The sequence below is a fragment of the Pisolithus orientalis genome (genome assembly GCF_024613125.1).
Source record: "Pisolithus orientalis strain OTSU chromosome Unknown F5J12scaffold_23, whole genome shotgun sequence".
Lineage (NCBI taxonomy): Eukaryota > Fungi > Basidiomycota > Agaricomycetes > Boletales > Pisolithaceae > Pisolithus > Pisolithus orientalis.
In genome coordinates, this window is record NW_026260804.1 from 182,454 (window position 1) to 199,282 (window position 16,829).

Sequence of the window (16,829 nt, forward strand, 5' to 3'; positions counted from 1 at the left end):
GCTCGTTCCAAGGAGGTGTAGCACGCGTAAATTGCAAGGCGCGTCATAGGCGCAAAGCAGATGCCCGATTAGGACGACCCTGGCCTGCCCACGTGCATTTCGATCAGCTCAGCCCTCTCTGCATACTTGCAGCCGACCCATCTCCGTTGTCATAAATGGCCACCACCCTGCTCACCTCCGTAACCCCAGGCTTAGCACCTATGCTACCCTCGCTGCTACCGATGGACAAGTACAGGGGAGCTGTTGTAGAGGTACCTTGATCTCTGACATTGCGAGGGTAACAGAATGGTGACGTTGTGATTGTACAGGATCTGCAACTGCCACCTGCTTTCTCGCTCCCATCCCATGAGTCTATTTCTCGCGCAATCCAGCTAGCATACGATCGCGACTTCTCACAGATACCGTAGCTAAGTTGGTTCATCATCATAGAGCAAATACTGATCGAAACTCTGCAGCGTGCTGAACAGCAAGCGACGTCCTCTTGGCTATGTTGACGTGGCTACGCTGAAAGCCAAGTGGGAGGCAGGTATCGCACAACCGGTACGTTTCTATCTGGAATTGCGCTGTGCTTAGTTTTACTTTTGTGTCTCTGCAATCTCGGCGTCTATCTGTATTGACCTATCCGGCTGCCAGAGCGACTCTGTGGTGAAGTACATGACCAAGTTTAATCGCAAAGCAAGTGAACCATATACCCTCGTCACGCCCGACACGCCACTGGCGGATCTAGCAGAATTTCTTCGCGACAACTTGTTTGCATTAGGTGCGCACTTAGGGATCGGTAGCCGTCAATGCTGGCTGATCCGAAGAGCAAAGTGACGGATTATGACAGGAAGTTCGTTCTTGCTGTAGCCACTTCTCAGGATTTGGACGTGAGCTGCCTTTGTCTGTCTTATCAACAACAAGGCTTACCGCCCTTTCGCCCCCAGAACTTCGTCTCTCGGAGAGGTATATCAGGTTGAGGCATTTGTTTTGTATTTATAGCTCCTAATGCGTTCCCATCATCCAATCATGGGCCACTGTAATCTCCAAGTGTCTTTCATCTTTTGAGCAATAGACATGTAGATTGTGGGTGATGAATCGATGACGCATGACGCAACACCGCCACTAAGCTCGCCTCCAGGATAACAGGGCTGTTCAATACAACTTAAGAGACTGACTCCATCCGGTACGTACATAAGTCAAGGTGACTGAGTCACGATTGCTCACATGCCTCCCTTTAGTGGGCGTTTAATCGTGTGATTCATCTTTCCTGTGTTCCACCATGGTGGTTTTCTACGACGAGATCCCAGAATCCCTCGTTGAATGGATTAAGAAACAACGCATGTTTTGGGTTGCTACGGCTCCCATGAATGTGCATGGGCACGTCAACCTCTCGCCGAAAGGTGGGGAGAATACCTTCCATGTAGTGGATTCCAGGAAGGTCTATTACGAAGACCTAACGGGTAGCGGTGCGTTTCACACTGATGATGATCGATCCTACATGTCAGGCCCCCCAATATTTGGAATTGGCAGGTGTCGAAACCATCTCGCATCTTCGTGAGAATGGGCGTATCACAATATTATTCAGTGCATTTGACGGACCACCAAGGATCGTGCGTCTGTGGGGCATCGGTACGCCAAGCAATACATTGCCGTTTGTCTGGCATGCCGTGTCGTCCTTACCATTGCACATTGTACGGCGCAGGTACCGTGTGCGAATATGGAACCCCTGAATACAGTACCCTTATCCCACAAGCAACTCGCCAGCCCGGATCGCGGGCCGCTATAGTCATTGATGTATTCAAGGTCAGCTCGGTAAGTATGCTACGGTGCAATGCTACACTCTTCTCATTAATCATCAATCATACCCCATACCGTTTCTCTACGCTATATACCAGTCCTGCGGCTTTGCTGTTCCACTGTACAACTTCGTGGCACACCGTACTCGGCTTCACAGGTTCAGCGACGGGAGGGAACGCGTTGACAGAGCCCATGCTTTGCCTGCTGATTCGGAGGACGTCGATGCCAAGCAGATCAATGTCCCTCCCAATTCACTCCGCGAGTATTGGCTCAAGAACAATATGAGTTCTCTTGATGGCCTTCCTGGACTACTTACGGCACCGGACGCCATAGCGCGCATTGTCCCGCGTAACAATTTTCAGAAGACCCCCATGCTGACGTTGCATGATACTAGTAGGACCTCTAATAAAGACGGCCACGGCATTGTCCAGCACCCCGAAAAGGTGTTCGTCTTGGGATTCTTCCTGGGTGCTTTCACTGTCATTACAATCACCAGAATCCTTGGTAAACTGGAGCTGCCTTTTAGTCTCTGAATACATGGTTGTGCTGGTAGTTATGTAAACGATTCACCAATTTCTATCGCGTCAACGCTCCTGTACGATACAAAGCATAGTGTTGGGTAGCCATTGCAAGCAAGGACAGCAAGCAGGGTAATTTGAACGAGCGGAAGAAAATGCAAATCCATAGCGAATCGCAGGTGTAGTACGAGAGCAAACGCAGCAACGGTACCCGACGTGAATGCGTGAACTCTGAACAAGAAAAACTGTCAAACTGCAGCGACCGGAGCGTCCATCATGAAGCACATTAATGGCACTCAATGCCAAGAGTGAAAGAGGCTGTACCAGTAAATGTCCGAACATCAGTGATTTCATCAATACGTCGTTATACCACCAGAGACGAGTATCTGCGAAGCAAGCCAAGTTAAGAAACCATTTTCAGAAAAGGCCACCCAATCGATGGGCTAGCGCTTGGACGAATTCTTCATTGACGCCAAACTCCCTCGCAATTGCACTGTAAGGTGACCCCGTGCAACCACTATCCAACGGAATGGATGTGGCATTAGAAAAGATATAACTCGGAGATAATCTGTGTGTGGTGGTTTGAGCACTTTTGCAGGCAAGCTCAACGGCCATCATCATCTCGAGTTGCTGAGCGGTGAATGCTGATCCGGAACTGAGTGTGGCGCGGACGAGAAAACCAAACAACGTACCGTGACATGAGATACCGACTTCTAAGAGGTCGTTAAGGAGCTGAAGGTCGTCCGCCTGTCCACGCTCTTGGCAACGTGCAGCTAAAATGTTCAGAGCATCTAGGACAGATAGTTAAGATTAAAATTAATGGTTTCAGGTAGACCGAGCTTACTGTATGTCAAGCCTGTTGGATGCGTCAGGAAGGTATGTACAACATGGGCTGCAAATCACCTACCAAATAGCGCATCTCTTACACCAGCGGACCAATACGCCATGCTTTCGACCTCGGCAGGAAATTTCGACAAAATGCTGATGAGGAAGTAGAACGGAAGGGAAGGCACTTTCAGGAAGTGAGACTGCCACAAGAATTTACTTAATCATAAAACGTGCACCGAGTAAACAGAGCTTACATCCGGGGATTGTATAAGTCGCATCAAAGCATCAAGTTCAGTGACCGTCACGACACCTGTCGTGACCACGACAGCAAGATGCTCCGGTCCCAGTCCTGAAAGCGTTGGCCGACAACCGTCGAAGGCGCCTTTCCATGATGGGAATAGCTGTGCGCGAAGTCGTAACTACACCGCTCGCTGCATGGAATGCAGTCCAACTCACCGCCCGCATAAGCTCTTCTTGGCTACTGCGCGTAACAGTAACGCCACGTGCCCGTTTTCCTTTTCCAAGGACCGAATTCTGCACTTCGCGCAGTGCAGTTTTTGCGATGTCTTCCGTTGTGAGTTCAACATAAGCATGACTAAGAGTCTTCCCGCGCTGGTCTAAAAGAACATGGACACGGACGACTGGATGCTTCAGCCAAGCAGCGATAGCGGGAGGTGTGATATCCTAGGGGACACGTTAACTCGTAAAACATTCCTTACTGAAATGAACCCACCCAAGGAACATTGTCTATACGAAGGACAATATTTTCGTTTCTTTGCGTGGGGGTTGGGACACCTGTCGGCGAAGGGTTGCGGGATGTGCTGTAGAGCGACATTGCGCTCATCAGTGATGGTAAGGGTTTCGAGTTAGAAACATTGAGAGAGAATGGATAATCTCCCCTTGAGGAGCGCTGCTGTAGGGGAGGCGCCACGCTGTCGAAAAACGATGGCATCTGGTTGCTCTGTAGGGTGATTGAAGGCGATGGATCGGTTTCGCAGCAAGGGACAGTGTGGAAGGCAAAATTGAGAACTGACGCCTTGCAAACAGCACATTCCATATCTTTCTCGCCGACAATGTTGAGTGCGCTGGTAAAACAAGCGTTGCAATGAGGGTGTTTACAGGGCTCGATAACAACGAGTCGGCCACCTGAGCGGCCACAAACAAGGCAGGATGAAATGGTTGGCTTGGTGATAGCGTTAATGTGCATGTCAGGGTACGCAGGGCAGAAATCTTGCGGAATAGATTCAGGGATTGTTGATAATGGGCAAGCGTTGAAAGGATCTTGCAAAATCAAAGATTGGGAAGCAGTAGGGAAAGACTGAGGGTAGGGCTCAGGAGCATTTTCGTCGATGTCGAACAGTTCCGCTGATATCTGAAACATTAAGCGGCCACACCGAGTCAGGATATCTATTGGGGAACGCCTCGGAAGCACAATCACAGACCTGTCCAAAAGAAGGGCGGCGGCGATGTAGAAGGGCAGGGGCGGTGTAGCTTCCATTAACTTTTAATTCATTGGAATTGGATGGCTTGGGTGGCGGCGTGTTCAGCACCCCGAGGGTCCGCCTGGCAGGAGTCTGCACTTGCTGGGTTGCCGCACATGCCAGAGAGATGTTCGACTGCGTCCGGGAGCGCCTATGACCTGTGAGGAGTGGAGCCGGCAGAAGAACTACATAGGATCATCAGAGCAGGCTCGATATAGTGCAGTGGTGGCAATGCTATACCTGCGTCGTTTACGAAAGCTGTTGACCTCGCATCAGAAAAGGGGGGGTCATCAACTTCTGGCAGAGAAATGTGCATATACACAGCCAGGAGCGAGTCATCATCGGCCGCAAAGGGTGGTGTTCACGGACAACATGGTTAGGTAATAGCACGGTGAGTGTGCCTTGCCTCCAGACACGCAGAACGAAAAAGAGTACCTTCATCGTTCCCAAAACTAGAATCTGAGGCGAGGGCGACCTTGATGCCATTCTCATTCGCACGCGAACGCCAGTTCGCACCAGCGTCCGCCAAACTCTCGCTGGCCAACTTGCAAGGTGCTTCACATTCAGGCGATTGGAGGGCAGGAAACCCCTTCGAGCCAGTGACTGACCCCGGGGTAGTGAGTGTTGAGCTAGACGGTGTGGGGAAGGAGCGAAGACTAAGTGGTGTATAGGGTGAGGAATATGTGCTCGCCGGACTGATAGGTGACCGAGACGATGACTTCATTGGGCGGACTGAGCGCTGGGGTGTGGCCGGACGAAAATTGTCGCGCTCTGTTTTGTTGAGACGGGTGACAGCGGGAGAGGTAGGGCGCTGACGCTGGAATCGAAGGGACCGAAAGAGAGTGCTTGTGCATGGTGGCGATGGAAGGCATTGCTGTCATGCAGTTGGAAGAAGAGTCAATAAGTGCCGTTCTCTCAGCAGAAATTGCCCACCTTTCAACGTCCGAGTGTCGAACAACGGAAAAGCAGGGCGGAATGTGGGGACGAACGAAAGCACAAGCCAAATTGTAGGTGGCTCAAAACAAGGTAACGACCTGCGGGGTTAACTACTGATCGGGATGGTTACAGGTCTTTTCTGGTCTCTTGTGACTTTTTTCGAAGTTGACGAGGGCTGTACGGACACTGGCAGACGATGGATGGACAGGAACGAAGGCTATCTACCGCAACGACAGCCAACGTGAGGTTGCAACAAGCTTGCAAGTCAAAGCTGCCGTGGGAAATTGCTTAAAGAGCGCGTCGTCGCGTACAGTCACGTGACCCAAACACAATACTTACGTCTCAAGCTCAAACTCTTAGTTACACTTCTACCTTTAACCAACGTTTACGCCGGTAGTCAACACGGCGGCGACCTAGCCACGCTGAAAATTTAACGACGCCATCATTTTCTACATTTACAATGATGTGACCGCCAGCCGCGGACGGCATAGATACAAGAACATACATACACAAGGTCGTCATCTGCACAAACTAGATATGGTAGCTCAAAACATTCACTCTTAGGCCCCTAAACAACACAGCTGCTTCCTTGGATGTTATCAAATACTTGGCGGACAATGGCCGCGATTGCAAGTCAGTGCCTGATAGTTAATCACATCAAAGCCATGCTTTACCTACGTCCATTAGCCTACAGAACATGATAAAGCACTATGAAGACGAGGGCGCACAGTTCCCCTACTCACTACTGCAAAGAAAGACGGAGTCAGGTCAATATACAGTTGTAGACTTACCGGGGTTGTCAGTGCATCCCGGTTGATCTCAAAAAAGGTTGCCCAAGCAACGTCTGGGACAAGGCTGCGTGACCATGTGCGCAAAGTAACTCTCCCTTCTCAACGGCTGTATGTGGCCACGCAAGGCGCTAATCGTACCTTCAAGTCCTGCACAACTTCCATCGCTGACTGCCAGGGAGCAACTCCTGGATCCAGAGCCAGTTGGCTCTGGTAGTAACGTGCCCTCAATCGCCACTTCCGGACACTGTCGCTAGGCAGTTGGCGGCTAAGACCCAAGCAGGGTGCGATGCGTTTGTTATGGAATGGACACAGTAGACGACGACGCTGAAACAGCCATATCTGATAAATGCCTAGCGAGGTTGTGGGGAACGGTGGCTCATCTGGCGTTTAAATGATAGATGGTGAGCTTTCATCGGCGGTCGTGCACTAGCATTTACCGAGCGCTTTCTAACCAACTGTTTATATCGAATTAGTAGTTCGGGCACATAGGCTTATATCGACCAATGGTGATAGAGCGGTGGCTTGTTCGCACGGCACAAGGAATTTTTCTGCGAGAAAGTGTGTACTTACGACTCTACACACCTTCACTTATCGATTGCCAAGCCGGCAGTGAGTACGAGAGATCGCTTGGCAGGTAAGTAAATACCGTATCTTTGTAATGTAATACCACCCAATCGACACGTGAAAGCACACAGGTTTGTGATTATTCCAAAAGAAATGCAGCTGACGGCAATTAAGCAAAAGCCCTCACCGGCATTCTTACGCAAACCTGTTAGGATGGAAAGTATAGATGACATCTACGCGCATCCTTCCGCTTGCTCGTGTTCCGCAAGGATATTAGACAGCATGGGAGAGATGTGAAAAAATCCCTGCGTCAGGGCAATGCAATGAGTATCTACCGCGGCTAACTCTTTAACCCTAACAGTCAACAGCACGGAGAAGACCTACACGCCACTTTTAGTAAAACAATTTGTTTCGTGTAGCGCCGATCTCGACAGGCTAACCATTTGCACTATTACCGACGTCTATCCCTCCACGAGGTGGAAGAGATGACACTCAGCCCCCTCGGGCTGTCGGCGTGCCGTCGATTTCAAGGACACGCATCCATGACGGAAGGATTTTGTACCCTCACCCCCCGATACCAACGATTTTATGGGGGGTAGAGATATTGAAGGTACAGAGTTGGCATAGCCCCGGATTGACTACCCCGATATTAAGGACTGCCGACTGCAGGATCTGTGGTTTAGGAGCAAGTAAACAGATGCCTACTTCCAGATAAAGAACGCTGCCAAGCTTATGTAATTGCAGTGTCTGCAACAGACGTATCCGTGACAGGTATCACTGAAAAGGAAAGACGCCTGTTTGGCAAGAGCCTTGGATCCAAACAAACGCCGCGGAAAAAGTAGCAGCTTCGAGGAACGGAGGATTACAAGTTTACGACCGATTTTTTCCTAGGCCAGTCTCAAATAATGATCAGAAGTTGAAGTTGGGATTTTGAACCCATTTCACTCTGTCTAAGCCAAGCGTTCTTCGGCTTGACTGTTTTACGGATAGCTCAGGGACGCATCACTTGGCACACTCCCCATCTGGTGAATGGTTCTCGTATGTCTGTTTCATGTCTTTTCTGATACTTGATATACAATTTATTAAGACAGTCAAGCGGCGGTAATTACCTTGAGCGCGATCCCAAGCAAACGAAACTACAATCAGACTCCGCGCTGTCCATTGTGTGTTATCAGTTGTCGTAAGGTTTCCCGCATTCGGAAGGCTAAGAACTAACCGACACCTCGCCGAGGATTGCAAAATCCACTAAGTCGGAAAAATTGAGGCTGCGGCTTGTCTCCAAATGCACAGCACTTGGGGCCTGAATCGAATATAAAGACCTCTACCTTGTTGAGGTCCTGCTGCCCCGAGTTCTACCTCCGGAGTACCCGTTCACTAGCACCACTGCGACGTTCTTTGTGGCAAAATCCTTGAGGACGATCTTTCTAATGGAGGGCTCAATGGTACTCCCCGCTCCGGTTGTGGAACGACGGCGCTCACAGTCGTCCTCACATCGACGCCCAAAAAGTCCTGGTGCCGATGACGCGACGATTGTGACTGTCAAAGGTTTTTTCCTAGAAGAAATCGACGAGCAGCGTGCGATCGTGCCGTTGGTAGGATACTGTTTCATGACCGGCTTCCTGTGAGTTCGGTTGGTTCGCAAGAGCGTGTAATAAATTTGGCTTACTTGCGTACAGCAATGCTGTCTGTTTCTCAGCAATCTTCGCCTGGTGCGCATCTCAAACTGGGAATACTATCCAGGTAATATTGTAAAGCCCTTGTCGATGCAAGCACTCTTGAGCTGATCTTGCTTTACTGACCTACAGCTCTCTATCGCGATCGGCCGATTTTTAGACAAGGAGCCAGACCACCTTTACCGCATGACTGATCGCCTTGCTCTCATATCTTTGCTCAGCTTTATCCTAGGCGGTTTCGTTGGGCGGATCGGCGAGAGAGTTGGGTACAGTGCTCGTATATGGTTGGTATGCGGAACTCTATTCCAGGCCCTCCTCACCATGGGGGCTGCTATCGCGCTCTGGAAGAGTCACTTGCCTTGGTACGCACCAACTGGAACTGGCCCAGTGTGGACAACTCCGTTGGCCTTCCTAGGGTATGGATTCATGAGTGCAAGCATGGGCCTGCAAGGTGTTATGGCTAAGCGGATCAATACGCAGTTCTCTACCTCAGGTCAGTTGCAATAAGATGTACATTTTTTCTGGAACTCAAGTGTGGTTGATCTAGTCGTACTCACTTCTATATGGTGTGAGTTGATATCCGAACCCAAGCTATTCCACCTTCGGAGGGGCGTGGCAGATCGCGACCATAAATTGTTGACCATCCTCTTCATGCTTGTGGGTGGCTTTTCGGGGCGCTGCACGATCGATCAAGTGGGCCCAGCAATTACCTTGGGAATAGCAGCTGGATTGCGTCTCGTTATCAGCGGTTCGTGGTTCCTGATCCCGAAGAAAACGGAAAGGAAGTTTGATGCAGAAGATGACGAGGGGTTCAAGAAGTGATGCATCCCCGATTTGTAGACTTCCTTTTGAATCACGGCGCCGTTGCATGTAGCTTGGTCTGCTTTTCTGTTCCCCCATAGACGTCTTTTCTGTTCCCAGTCATCCATTGCGATTTCACGAATGTCCCTGTAGATTTCTTGCAACCGTGTATTTTTTAGTTGCTCCGACAGTTGTCTCTTTGTTTTCCCTGCCCCTTCATTTACGGTGTCTCATCACCAATTGGATACACAACGCACTCGTAGACAGGCATGTTTGGTCTGCATTTAAGTCACTGTAGTTCGAAGCGCGGCCATCCCCGTCCATCCGACGTACTTGCAGCCAAGTCACACGTTCGTCATGCAGAACATTCCTCTGTGAATAGGTACCGTCACGCAAGTCAGCTTCAATGTCAAGTCCCATGGATACATCGGGTGGTGAGGCTGTTTCCAATGATAAGCAAGTGCCATACCACGGAGGGAAAGAAACGGCTGAATTCGCAGATGCTACAACGGGCTTGCTACCGCTTGACTCATTTAACCGCACACGCCAATGCATGAACAGGAGGAATCCGGTCGTGCACATTAGCAACGTACTTCTCCTTGAAGGGGGGACAAACTGCTCTCAGGTCGTCAGTGAAGGTATCCCCTCGACGACGAACTTGAAGGGACTTGGCGGTATACTAGATATGGCATCCGAGATTGCTACCATCTCAGGTGTGAATCTTACGGGACCTTTCAAAACAAGGGCAAAATGGTGATTGGACATTTACTATAAGTACGAAAAGAGGGAAAATCCAAAAGCTTTCTTCGGCTCGCGCGTTGGGATACTGACAAGAGGACTGGGCTCAAACTCTGACAAAGAGCACAGACACTGGCTGAGTAAGCAGACGGAGATGCCGGCCCGCGACTACTAAGGTTAGTAGGTGGCAGTGCTGTGCTTCCCGTTCGAAAACGTTCAGTTTCAACCTAGTGGCGACCAGGTGACTTGTGATTACTAGTGAGTATCGAATTGCAAAACGAGTACTGCAAGAATGAACATTGGGCCTGCGCGGATGCCATCACGACGAAAGGGACAAATGGCCGGTGTCTCCTGAAGACAGGTTGTTTCAACTGTGCGTACCACGCACCCTAAACGACCATATCTAACCACTGACACCATCGCAAGTGCGTCGAAATTTGTACCTGTACCTGAAACATATGTAACATCCTTCCGACTCGGTGTGTTGTATTTGCAACACACCGGTTTCAAATCGGGGCTTTTTAGCGTGGTTTGATACTAGCATGTTCCCCCGGCTCCTACATACCCGGGAGCGACACTTGCACATGCCAACATTCGCGTGTAAGATCACACCTCACTCCTATACACCCACGCGCTGCCTCAAGCTGAATCTGTATGCCATTTGGTACCCCTCCTGCTCTCGGAACGGGGAAAGTATTCCTGATACCACAATGCGCATGGCTCACAGGATTTCCGAGAGCAACGGCTGGAATAGATTACCTGCCATATCAACTTCGAAGATTCTCTCATCACTCGTGGATGACCCGAATTCTCCGTCACGTGCAGCGATGGAACTAAACTACGCCGGCGTAATCGGACGCAACAAGCAAACCATGTTCCTCAAGGTACGAACGGGAATGCCCCCGTAGATGACCAATATGCATACTACTGCGGCCGCCAAGACGCCACTTATCGATCGGACCGGTTGGCCAATTACAACTGTATGACGTCCAGGCCGTATATTTTGGCAGCCCCACCGATCAGAAAGTGGAGCCAAGCTGTTAGGCACCCTATAATCATTATGAGTAGTCGTCGACCTGTGAGGTGGTATCGCGGGGCAAAATCGTACCTCTCGCCTGGCTCCTACTTCCTGATCTCGCTCTCTTCGTCCCCTCCTCTTTCAGTCCGGAAACGATGCAACTCCGGGTATCGGATTCAGAATTAAGGCACGGGAGCTTCTAGTCTTGAACTAACCCAATTAAGTATGTCCACATAACTTGGATTCTTTCCACCAAGTAAAAGACGTAAGTTTTCGCCACCTGAACCCCGCCATTGACGCTCATCATATGGTATCTACATCAATCATCTTGGAATAATTGCAGTCGTTGCAAAGAAATGGCAAAGGAGGTTCACTATCATTTGGTGACTTATATGCGCAGGCTACCCAAGTTGCATTCAAGAGAAACTGAATTAGGAATTAGCGATTCTCGCGCGAAGCGAGGAGCGGAGAAGGTGCGCACTGTATTTGTTAAAAGCATTGGATTTCCGTGGCAGGAAATCGATCGATTAATCCACCGGCAGCAAAGAACACGACGAAAGGGGGGATGCGTTTCCAGCATTGTGTTGCGAGGGTAAACGGATATTCTGGGAGAGCGTCAAGAGCAATTGCGAAACCGGGAACATGCTACGGCAGGCTAACATATGTCATACAGCTATTCACATGTGCCGTGCATGTTGCCGTTTAAACAGGTTACGACAAGTTCAAACTGAGAGTAGAGCGATGAAACCGATGACTTCGGACGTCGCCGTTACACTTCAGTGCTTGCACAGAGCCCCCTCGCTTGCCTTTTGTACCGAGCATCGAACCTTTTCAAATACCTGGTTTCAACTGCTTTTTGCCTGTCTGCGTGCGGTGCTGGACCGATTTTGGCGATCAGACTCCTATCTCGGACACCAAAATGCGTTGGAACTCGTGGTAGTATGAAATGGCCATAGCATACACCGCCTTTCACTACCTCGGGTCGCCGCATTGGGGCACCGCATAGAATTGTGCTGTTATCGGATAATAATAATTAACGACGACACTCGTCGTTCACAACTATTACTAGGAGCAAACCTGATGCCTCTCGAAAATTGCACACTCCAGGAAAAGCCGGACATAGCCAGGCAGACGTCAGCATCTGGGAACGGCGTTTCAAGTTATCTGAAACTTTGGGAACTGGACTTGAGGATCTCTGGCTGCGCGGAAAACTAGCGCGAGGGCGGTGAGGGTACGACGACTGATAGGAGCCATAACCCTCCTAACGTGAATGGACGACGTTGACTGGCAGAAGGGACAGAGCTGAAGTGACCTCAAAGGGACAAGTTGGTGCTAATATAGGGACTTGGATGAGCAGTGATTTGAACCTGCTACCGACAAAATGGAGGACAGCGCGAAGAACGGCAGTCGTGGGTGTGGCACCCCTGTCTTTAAATGTTGGCTCAATCGCGGTTTTGACCATTTCCTCAGTCTGCCAACTGTGGAAGATGGAAGAGTTGGTACGATGTAAGCATGTAATCGCCTATTTGGTGGGGCTCCAATAACCGGGATCCGGGCCAGAGGAGTTTGGTGTTGAGCATTTAAGAGATGATGTCGAATCGCTGGTGGTCCAGACTCGAGTTCATACAGACCACCAGAGGATCGTGTCAAGAGAAGTCTCCCCCTTCTTTCACACCAAATTGCTCAAGTATCCTGATCTCCTAGGCCACTATCGTCTCTATAATTCCAGTTCCATGGGGGGGGGCAGGTCAACAGTCACTGACCTTGGTCATTGCTGTCTAGGAAAAACCTCAACTCGGAGACCCAATTGCTGGAGGCGGGGAGTCCGTTCCTACGGTAGATCAAATGGGCATGTGACATGGGCATCGCCAAGAGTGTAGTGTATAGCCCGCGTTCCAACCCTTTCAACCCTCCCAGTCAACTATCAAGGTCAGACGGCAATGATGAGCCGCAGCAATATTCTAGAATCTGGATGTCACCGTGACTCCACTCCTGCCATGCTTCCCTGCAATGTTGTGTGTTTTTCTCGTGCAGACAGTTTTGGGTGTTGTCCGGCGGCAACCTTCTCAAGATCCCCGTGAGAGGGAAGCCTCAGTGTGGTGGCCTCGGGGGCAGTATCTTGAAGTCTTCTGATGCTTGCCTAGCTGCTTAATTATAAACGTGCGGTCGTACCTCTCCATCTTAGCTGTGTCTGTCACCACTGACAGAAACAGAGCAAATCATTGGGGAAAGGGAATCAAAAGATCACTTACATAATAGCGCCCACCCACTTTACGCATTTTTGATGATATCTTTATTTCGTAGTGTGAAAGCGTACAGAGCCAACGTTCAAGAACAAGGGAATTTTTGTTTTTTAAACCTGGGAAAGCTTGAATTACGGAAAGCCAGACTGCATCGAGCGCCACGACGGAGGTTGAACCGTTCACGCAGCGGTTTCGACACCACATTCTTACGCTATGTAAACGATGACGTAACCGTGCGCACGCATGTAACCGTGACCAGCAGTGCAAAACGGGACCGTGGCACAGCAGTCATATATCATGCCTGAAACTGGCACCTGTGAGAACTGTGTTGTTCTTCGCACAGTGTAGACATATTACCCTGCGTGTACAGGAAGTGGGGCTTGAAGCATTGAATTGAACTGTGATGTTGATACCGACGGTTTGCCACAGCCAACAGAGCTGGCATCAAAAGCGCACCGAAGGACGGGAACCAGGACCAGACCCAGAGTAACGGTTCCGTTTCCTGGCGCGTAGATGTGACCGTGACCAACAGGCGGTGCCGGCATACCAGTATGAGCTTGGGGGAGGTAGGCAGAGACTTGAAAACCCCACGTATATGAATCGATGATCGTGGGTTGATTGGGCGCGGACTATAACAAGTCCGCTGTAGCGTTATACGTACTGCGGTGGGCGAGCACGGGTGAAAATGGTACAATTAGGAACAGATCCGCGTCGGCAGAAATGGATGTACGATTTCACACGTAGATGTGCATTAATCACATTGCCCTGGGACCGACGGGACCATCCGGCCAGTTTGGTGGTCGCCGTAGAGACAGCTACAGACAGCTACCTTGTGGGACAATGTGGGGCGGGGATAACGACATGTGTTAGTTTATGAGCGCGCCGGCACAGCAAAAACAAGGCCTGTAGGTTGATTTGGGGTTGATCGGGCAAGTCTGGACAGGAAGGGATCTTGCCAACGAGATCTGGTGGGGAGGAGAGTCGCATACGGGGCATCTATTGTTTTACTCCAACATCGAACGCAGCGAGAAACAAGGGGTGGATCGTGCGACGGTGCCGGATCTCGGAATGTATCGTATGGAGTGACGACGGAGTGTGCGGAGTGCCCGCCGAGGCAGGATTGGCGGCCGGAGCCTCTTCCTCGCCAATCACCGGGCAGACACAGTCACTAGTCCTGGTACTGATACTCGACGACAATCTGCATGACAGGACTCTCCGTGCACGGCGGGGGAGAAGAAGCGGTAATAATATGATGGCCCAATCGGATGACAGCACAGGCCGACAAGGATGGAATCAAACGTATCACCCACTACGATACAATAAATAGCAGCCTGCAAAATGCCACAACCACACACCCTCGATCCACGACAATGTGCAGTTGGCGCTCACTCCCAACGGAACTCCTCATCGACATCATGATCCGCCTGCCGTCTAGTGCAGTCAGAGCACTCGCTGCCACGTGCCGATCATCCCATTCGCTCTGTCTCCCTGCCATCTTCGCGAACGTCATCCTCCCGTCCGCCGAATCTCTCCAGGCATTCGTTCTCCACGTCCCAAGACACTATGGCCAATACATCCTCTCTCTATCCGTCTGCACGGAGCGTAAGAGCACACACCTCGACCACTTCTCCCCCACAGACGCTCTCGTCGAGATCCTCTCCGCGTCCTCTCGCCTTCAATCTCTTTCCCTTTCACTCGCATCGTCCCTCGATCCACCAAAAATAATCCAAGCGTTCACTCACTTTGACAAACGTACACACGTTTGAGATACGCAACTGCGGTTTGGAGGAGGACACTCCTCTGTATGTCACCTATTCTTGAAACCCTTTTCTCCCCCGTACTGATGCATTCCCTAGATCTGAGCGGCTCGTCGTATCTCTTGCAGCTTCCCTCCCTTCCATCGCCCACCTCAAACTCTCCCGCATCTCCCGATCTGCTGCGTGTGTCGATCTATGCGACGTGCCCTACAATGTTCCCATCGCCATGCACGACTTCGACATTCCACCACACCCCCGTCTAGGAGCGGATCTTGCTCTTCCTTCCCTCCTTACTATTCCAACTCTACGAGTGCTCGAGATACGCGACACTTGGTTGGGAGGTGATTCCAGACTTGATTTTGGCTCAAACGAATCACGATCTCCCATCGAAAAACTCCTGCTCACAGGGAACATGTATACGTCGGACAACGCAGCGTTTGATAGTGACGCGTACACAGCATGGATACGCGCTTGCCGCCCTTCACTACCTACACTTGCCCTGGGTACGGCGCTCGCGCCCAAGGTGGACATCGTTCCCTTGTCACCTTCCTTAGCCTCTCGCCCAGAAATATCTTGGGACGACGAGGAAGCAGAGCTGCCGCAAATGTCTCATCTACACATCGATGCGTCCCTTGTAACCGTGGATACCCTTCCTTCCACGATGGAGGTCCTCAGCAACTGCGGAATCACTCGTGTTACTATCTCCTATGGCGACGGTACTCCGCCACCCGAACCACTGAGTGAGGAAGACGATTTCACACATCAGTGCGCATTGGACGACCTCAAGGAATGGCAAGATACCGTAGAGGAGTTTCTCGGATCACTGGAAAGCGGACAGTGGCACGCATTGAGGCAGATTGAAGTTACCTTTGGGAAGGACGTGAGGGCGAGGTGGGAGCTGTAGCATTTTTGGAGAATGAACATCGACAAGCACTGCTGTTTTGGATGGTCCATCTGCATAGGTCTACCAATTGTCATTTCGATTTGGTGATTAGGATACCCTGCTGTCTATACATATGTACGTGGTGGAATAAAGGGGGAATGTACATCAATTGTTGAAAACATAAGCGTCTCAACGAAGGAACAGCTCAACCGAATCTTTTGGCACCACGGCAAAATTAATGTTGCATCCTGGACACGCGCTGGCTAGCTCATTCAATCGCACCAATCATATTTTACTTCAGTGCTAATCACGTAGCTCACAATGACTGGATAAATGAAGGAGAAACGTCCAGTGCAGTTCTCCCAAGGCGTGCCAGAGACCCAGTGGATCCCCTGTCTGTGCACGTATTGCCAAGTAGCATCACGACATCGGAGGTCCTAAGATCTCCCGTATTACCTGGAACCTGGATCAATAGAATAGCTCTTCCTGTGGCTGCCTGTGTGGTGCACAACTTTTCCGGACCGCTGCCACCGATCATCCGAGTGCGCTTGTTATTCAATATCCGCCGAAGACGTCGACGATCCCTGGAGAATTCAGAAATATCTGCGGTACCGCCGGAGACGGTATATCGACAACTGTACTACAACGACCCTGGTAACGCTGCTGCGGTCCTGGTACTACATAGTTCTCGGTGCCTCGTCGGCTCAATCTCGCAAGTATAATATTCCAGCCCTGTGGAGGCTAAGACACATGGCCAAGGCATAGGAGAAATTCACCTGCCGGCATACCTTAGGTTTGGCACTTCGATCACGTGTACAG

The 16,829-nt window shown here is 50.5% G+C and overlaps 5 protein-coding genes across 5 annotated transcripts; 4 read left to right on the plus strand and 1 right to left on the minus strand.

Annotated features, from left to right (window-relative positions):
* The first annotated feature begins 3 nt into the window (after positions 1-3).
* F5J12DRAFT_236860 (uncharacterized protein) lies at positions 4-1,266 on the plus strand. Its single transcript, XM_051738528.1, has 8 exons — positions 4-251; positions 309-403; positions 456-540; positions 634-760; positions 814-869; positions 927-1,065; positions 1,121-1,165; positions 1,221-1,266. The coding sequence occupies exons 1-6, from the start codon at positions 156-158 to the stop codon at positions 957-959; spliced, it is 492 nt and encodes a 163-aa protein (XP_051598258.1). The 5' UTR covers positions 4-155; the 3' UTR covers positions 960-1,065; positions 1,121-1,165; positions 1,221-1,266.
* On the plus strand, positions 1,012-2,338 carry F5J12DRAFT_236914 (uncharacterized protein). The gene is made up of 6 exons (XM_051738529.1): positions 1,012-1,065; positions 1,121-1,165; positions 1,221-1,448; positions 1,513-1,611; positions 1,685-1,794; positions 1,878-2,338. The coding sequence occupies exons 3-6, from the start codon at positions 1,262-1,264 to the stop codon at positions 2,310-2,312; spliced, it is 831 nt and encodes a 276-aa protein (XP_051598259.1). The 5' UTR covers positions 1,012-1,065; positions 1,121-1,165; positions 1,221-1,261; the 3' UTR covers positions 2,313-2,338.
* Positions 2,339-2,714: 376 nt separating this feature from the next.
* F5J12DRAFT_894455 (uncharacterized protein) lies at positions 2,715-5,330 on the minus strand (the record flags this gene model as incomplete). The annotated part of the gene is made up of 10 exons (XM_051747743.1): positions 2,715-2,941; positions 2,990-3,088; positions 3,142-3,153; positions 3,205-3,325; positions 3,380-3,526; positions 3,582-3,809; positions 3,859-4,497; positions 4,568-4,791; positions 4,847-4,903; positions 5,042-5,330. 10 exons carry the CDS (start codon positions 5,328-5,330, stop codon positions 2,715-2,717), a joined length of 2,043 nt encoding a protein of 680 aa, XP_051598260.1.
* A 2,994-nt stretch (positions 5,331-8,324) lies between these two features.
* F5J12DRAFT_723440 (uncharacterized protein) lies at positions 8,325-9,392 on the plus strand (the record flags this gene model as incomplete). The annotated part of the gene is made up of 4 exons (XM_051741452.1): positions 8,325-8,518; positions 8,574-8,637; positions 8,703-9,063; positions 9,118-9,392. The coding sequence occupies 4 exons, from the start codon at positions 8,325-8,327 to the stop codon at positions 9,390-9,392; spliced, it is 894 nt and encodes a 297-aa protein (XP_051598261.1).
* Positions 9,393-14,740: 5,348 nt separating this feature from the next.
* On the plus strand, positions 14,741-16,066 carry F5J12DRAFT_949441 (uncharacterized protein; the record flags this gene model as incomplete). The annotated part of the gene is made up of 2 exons (XM_051749780.1): positions 14,741-15,102; positions 15,227-16,066. The coding sequence occupies 2 exons, from the start codon at positions 14,741-14,743 to the stop codon at positions 16,029-16,031; spliced, it is 1,167 nt and encodes a 388-aa protein (XP_051598262.1). The 3' UTR covers positions 16,032-16,066.
* Between the last annotated feature and the right edge of the window lie 763 nt (positions 16,067-16,829).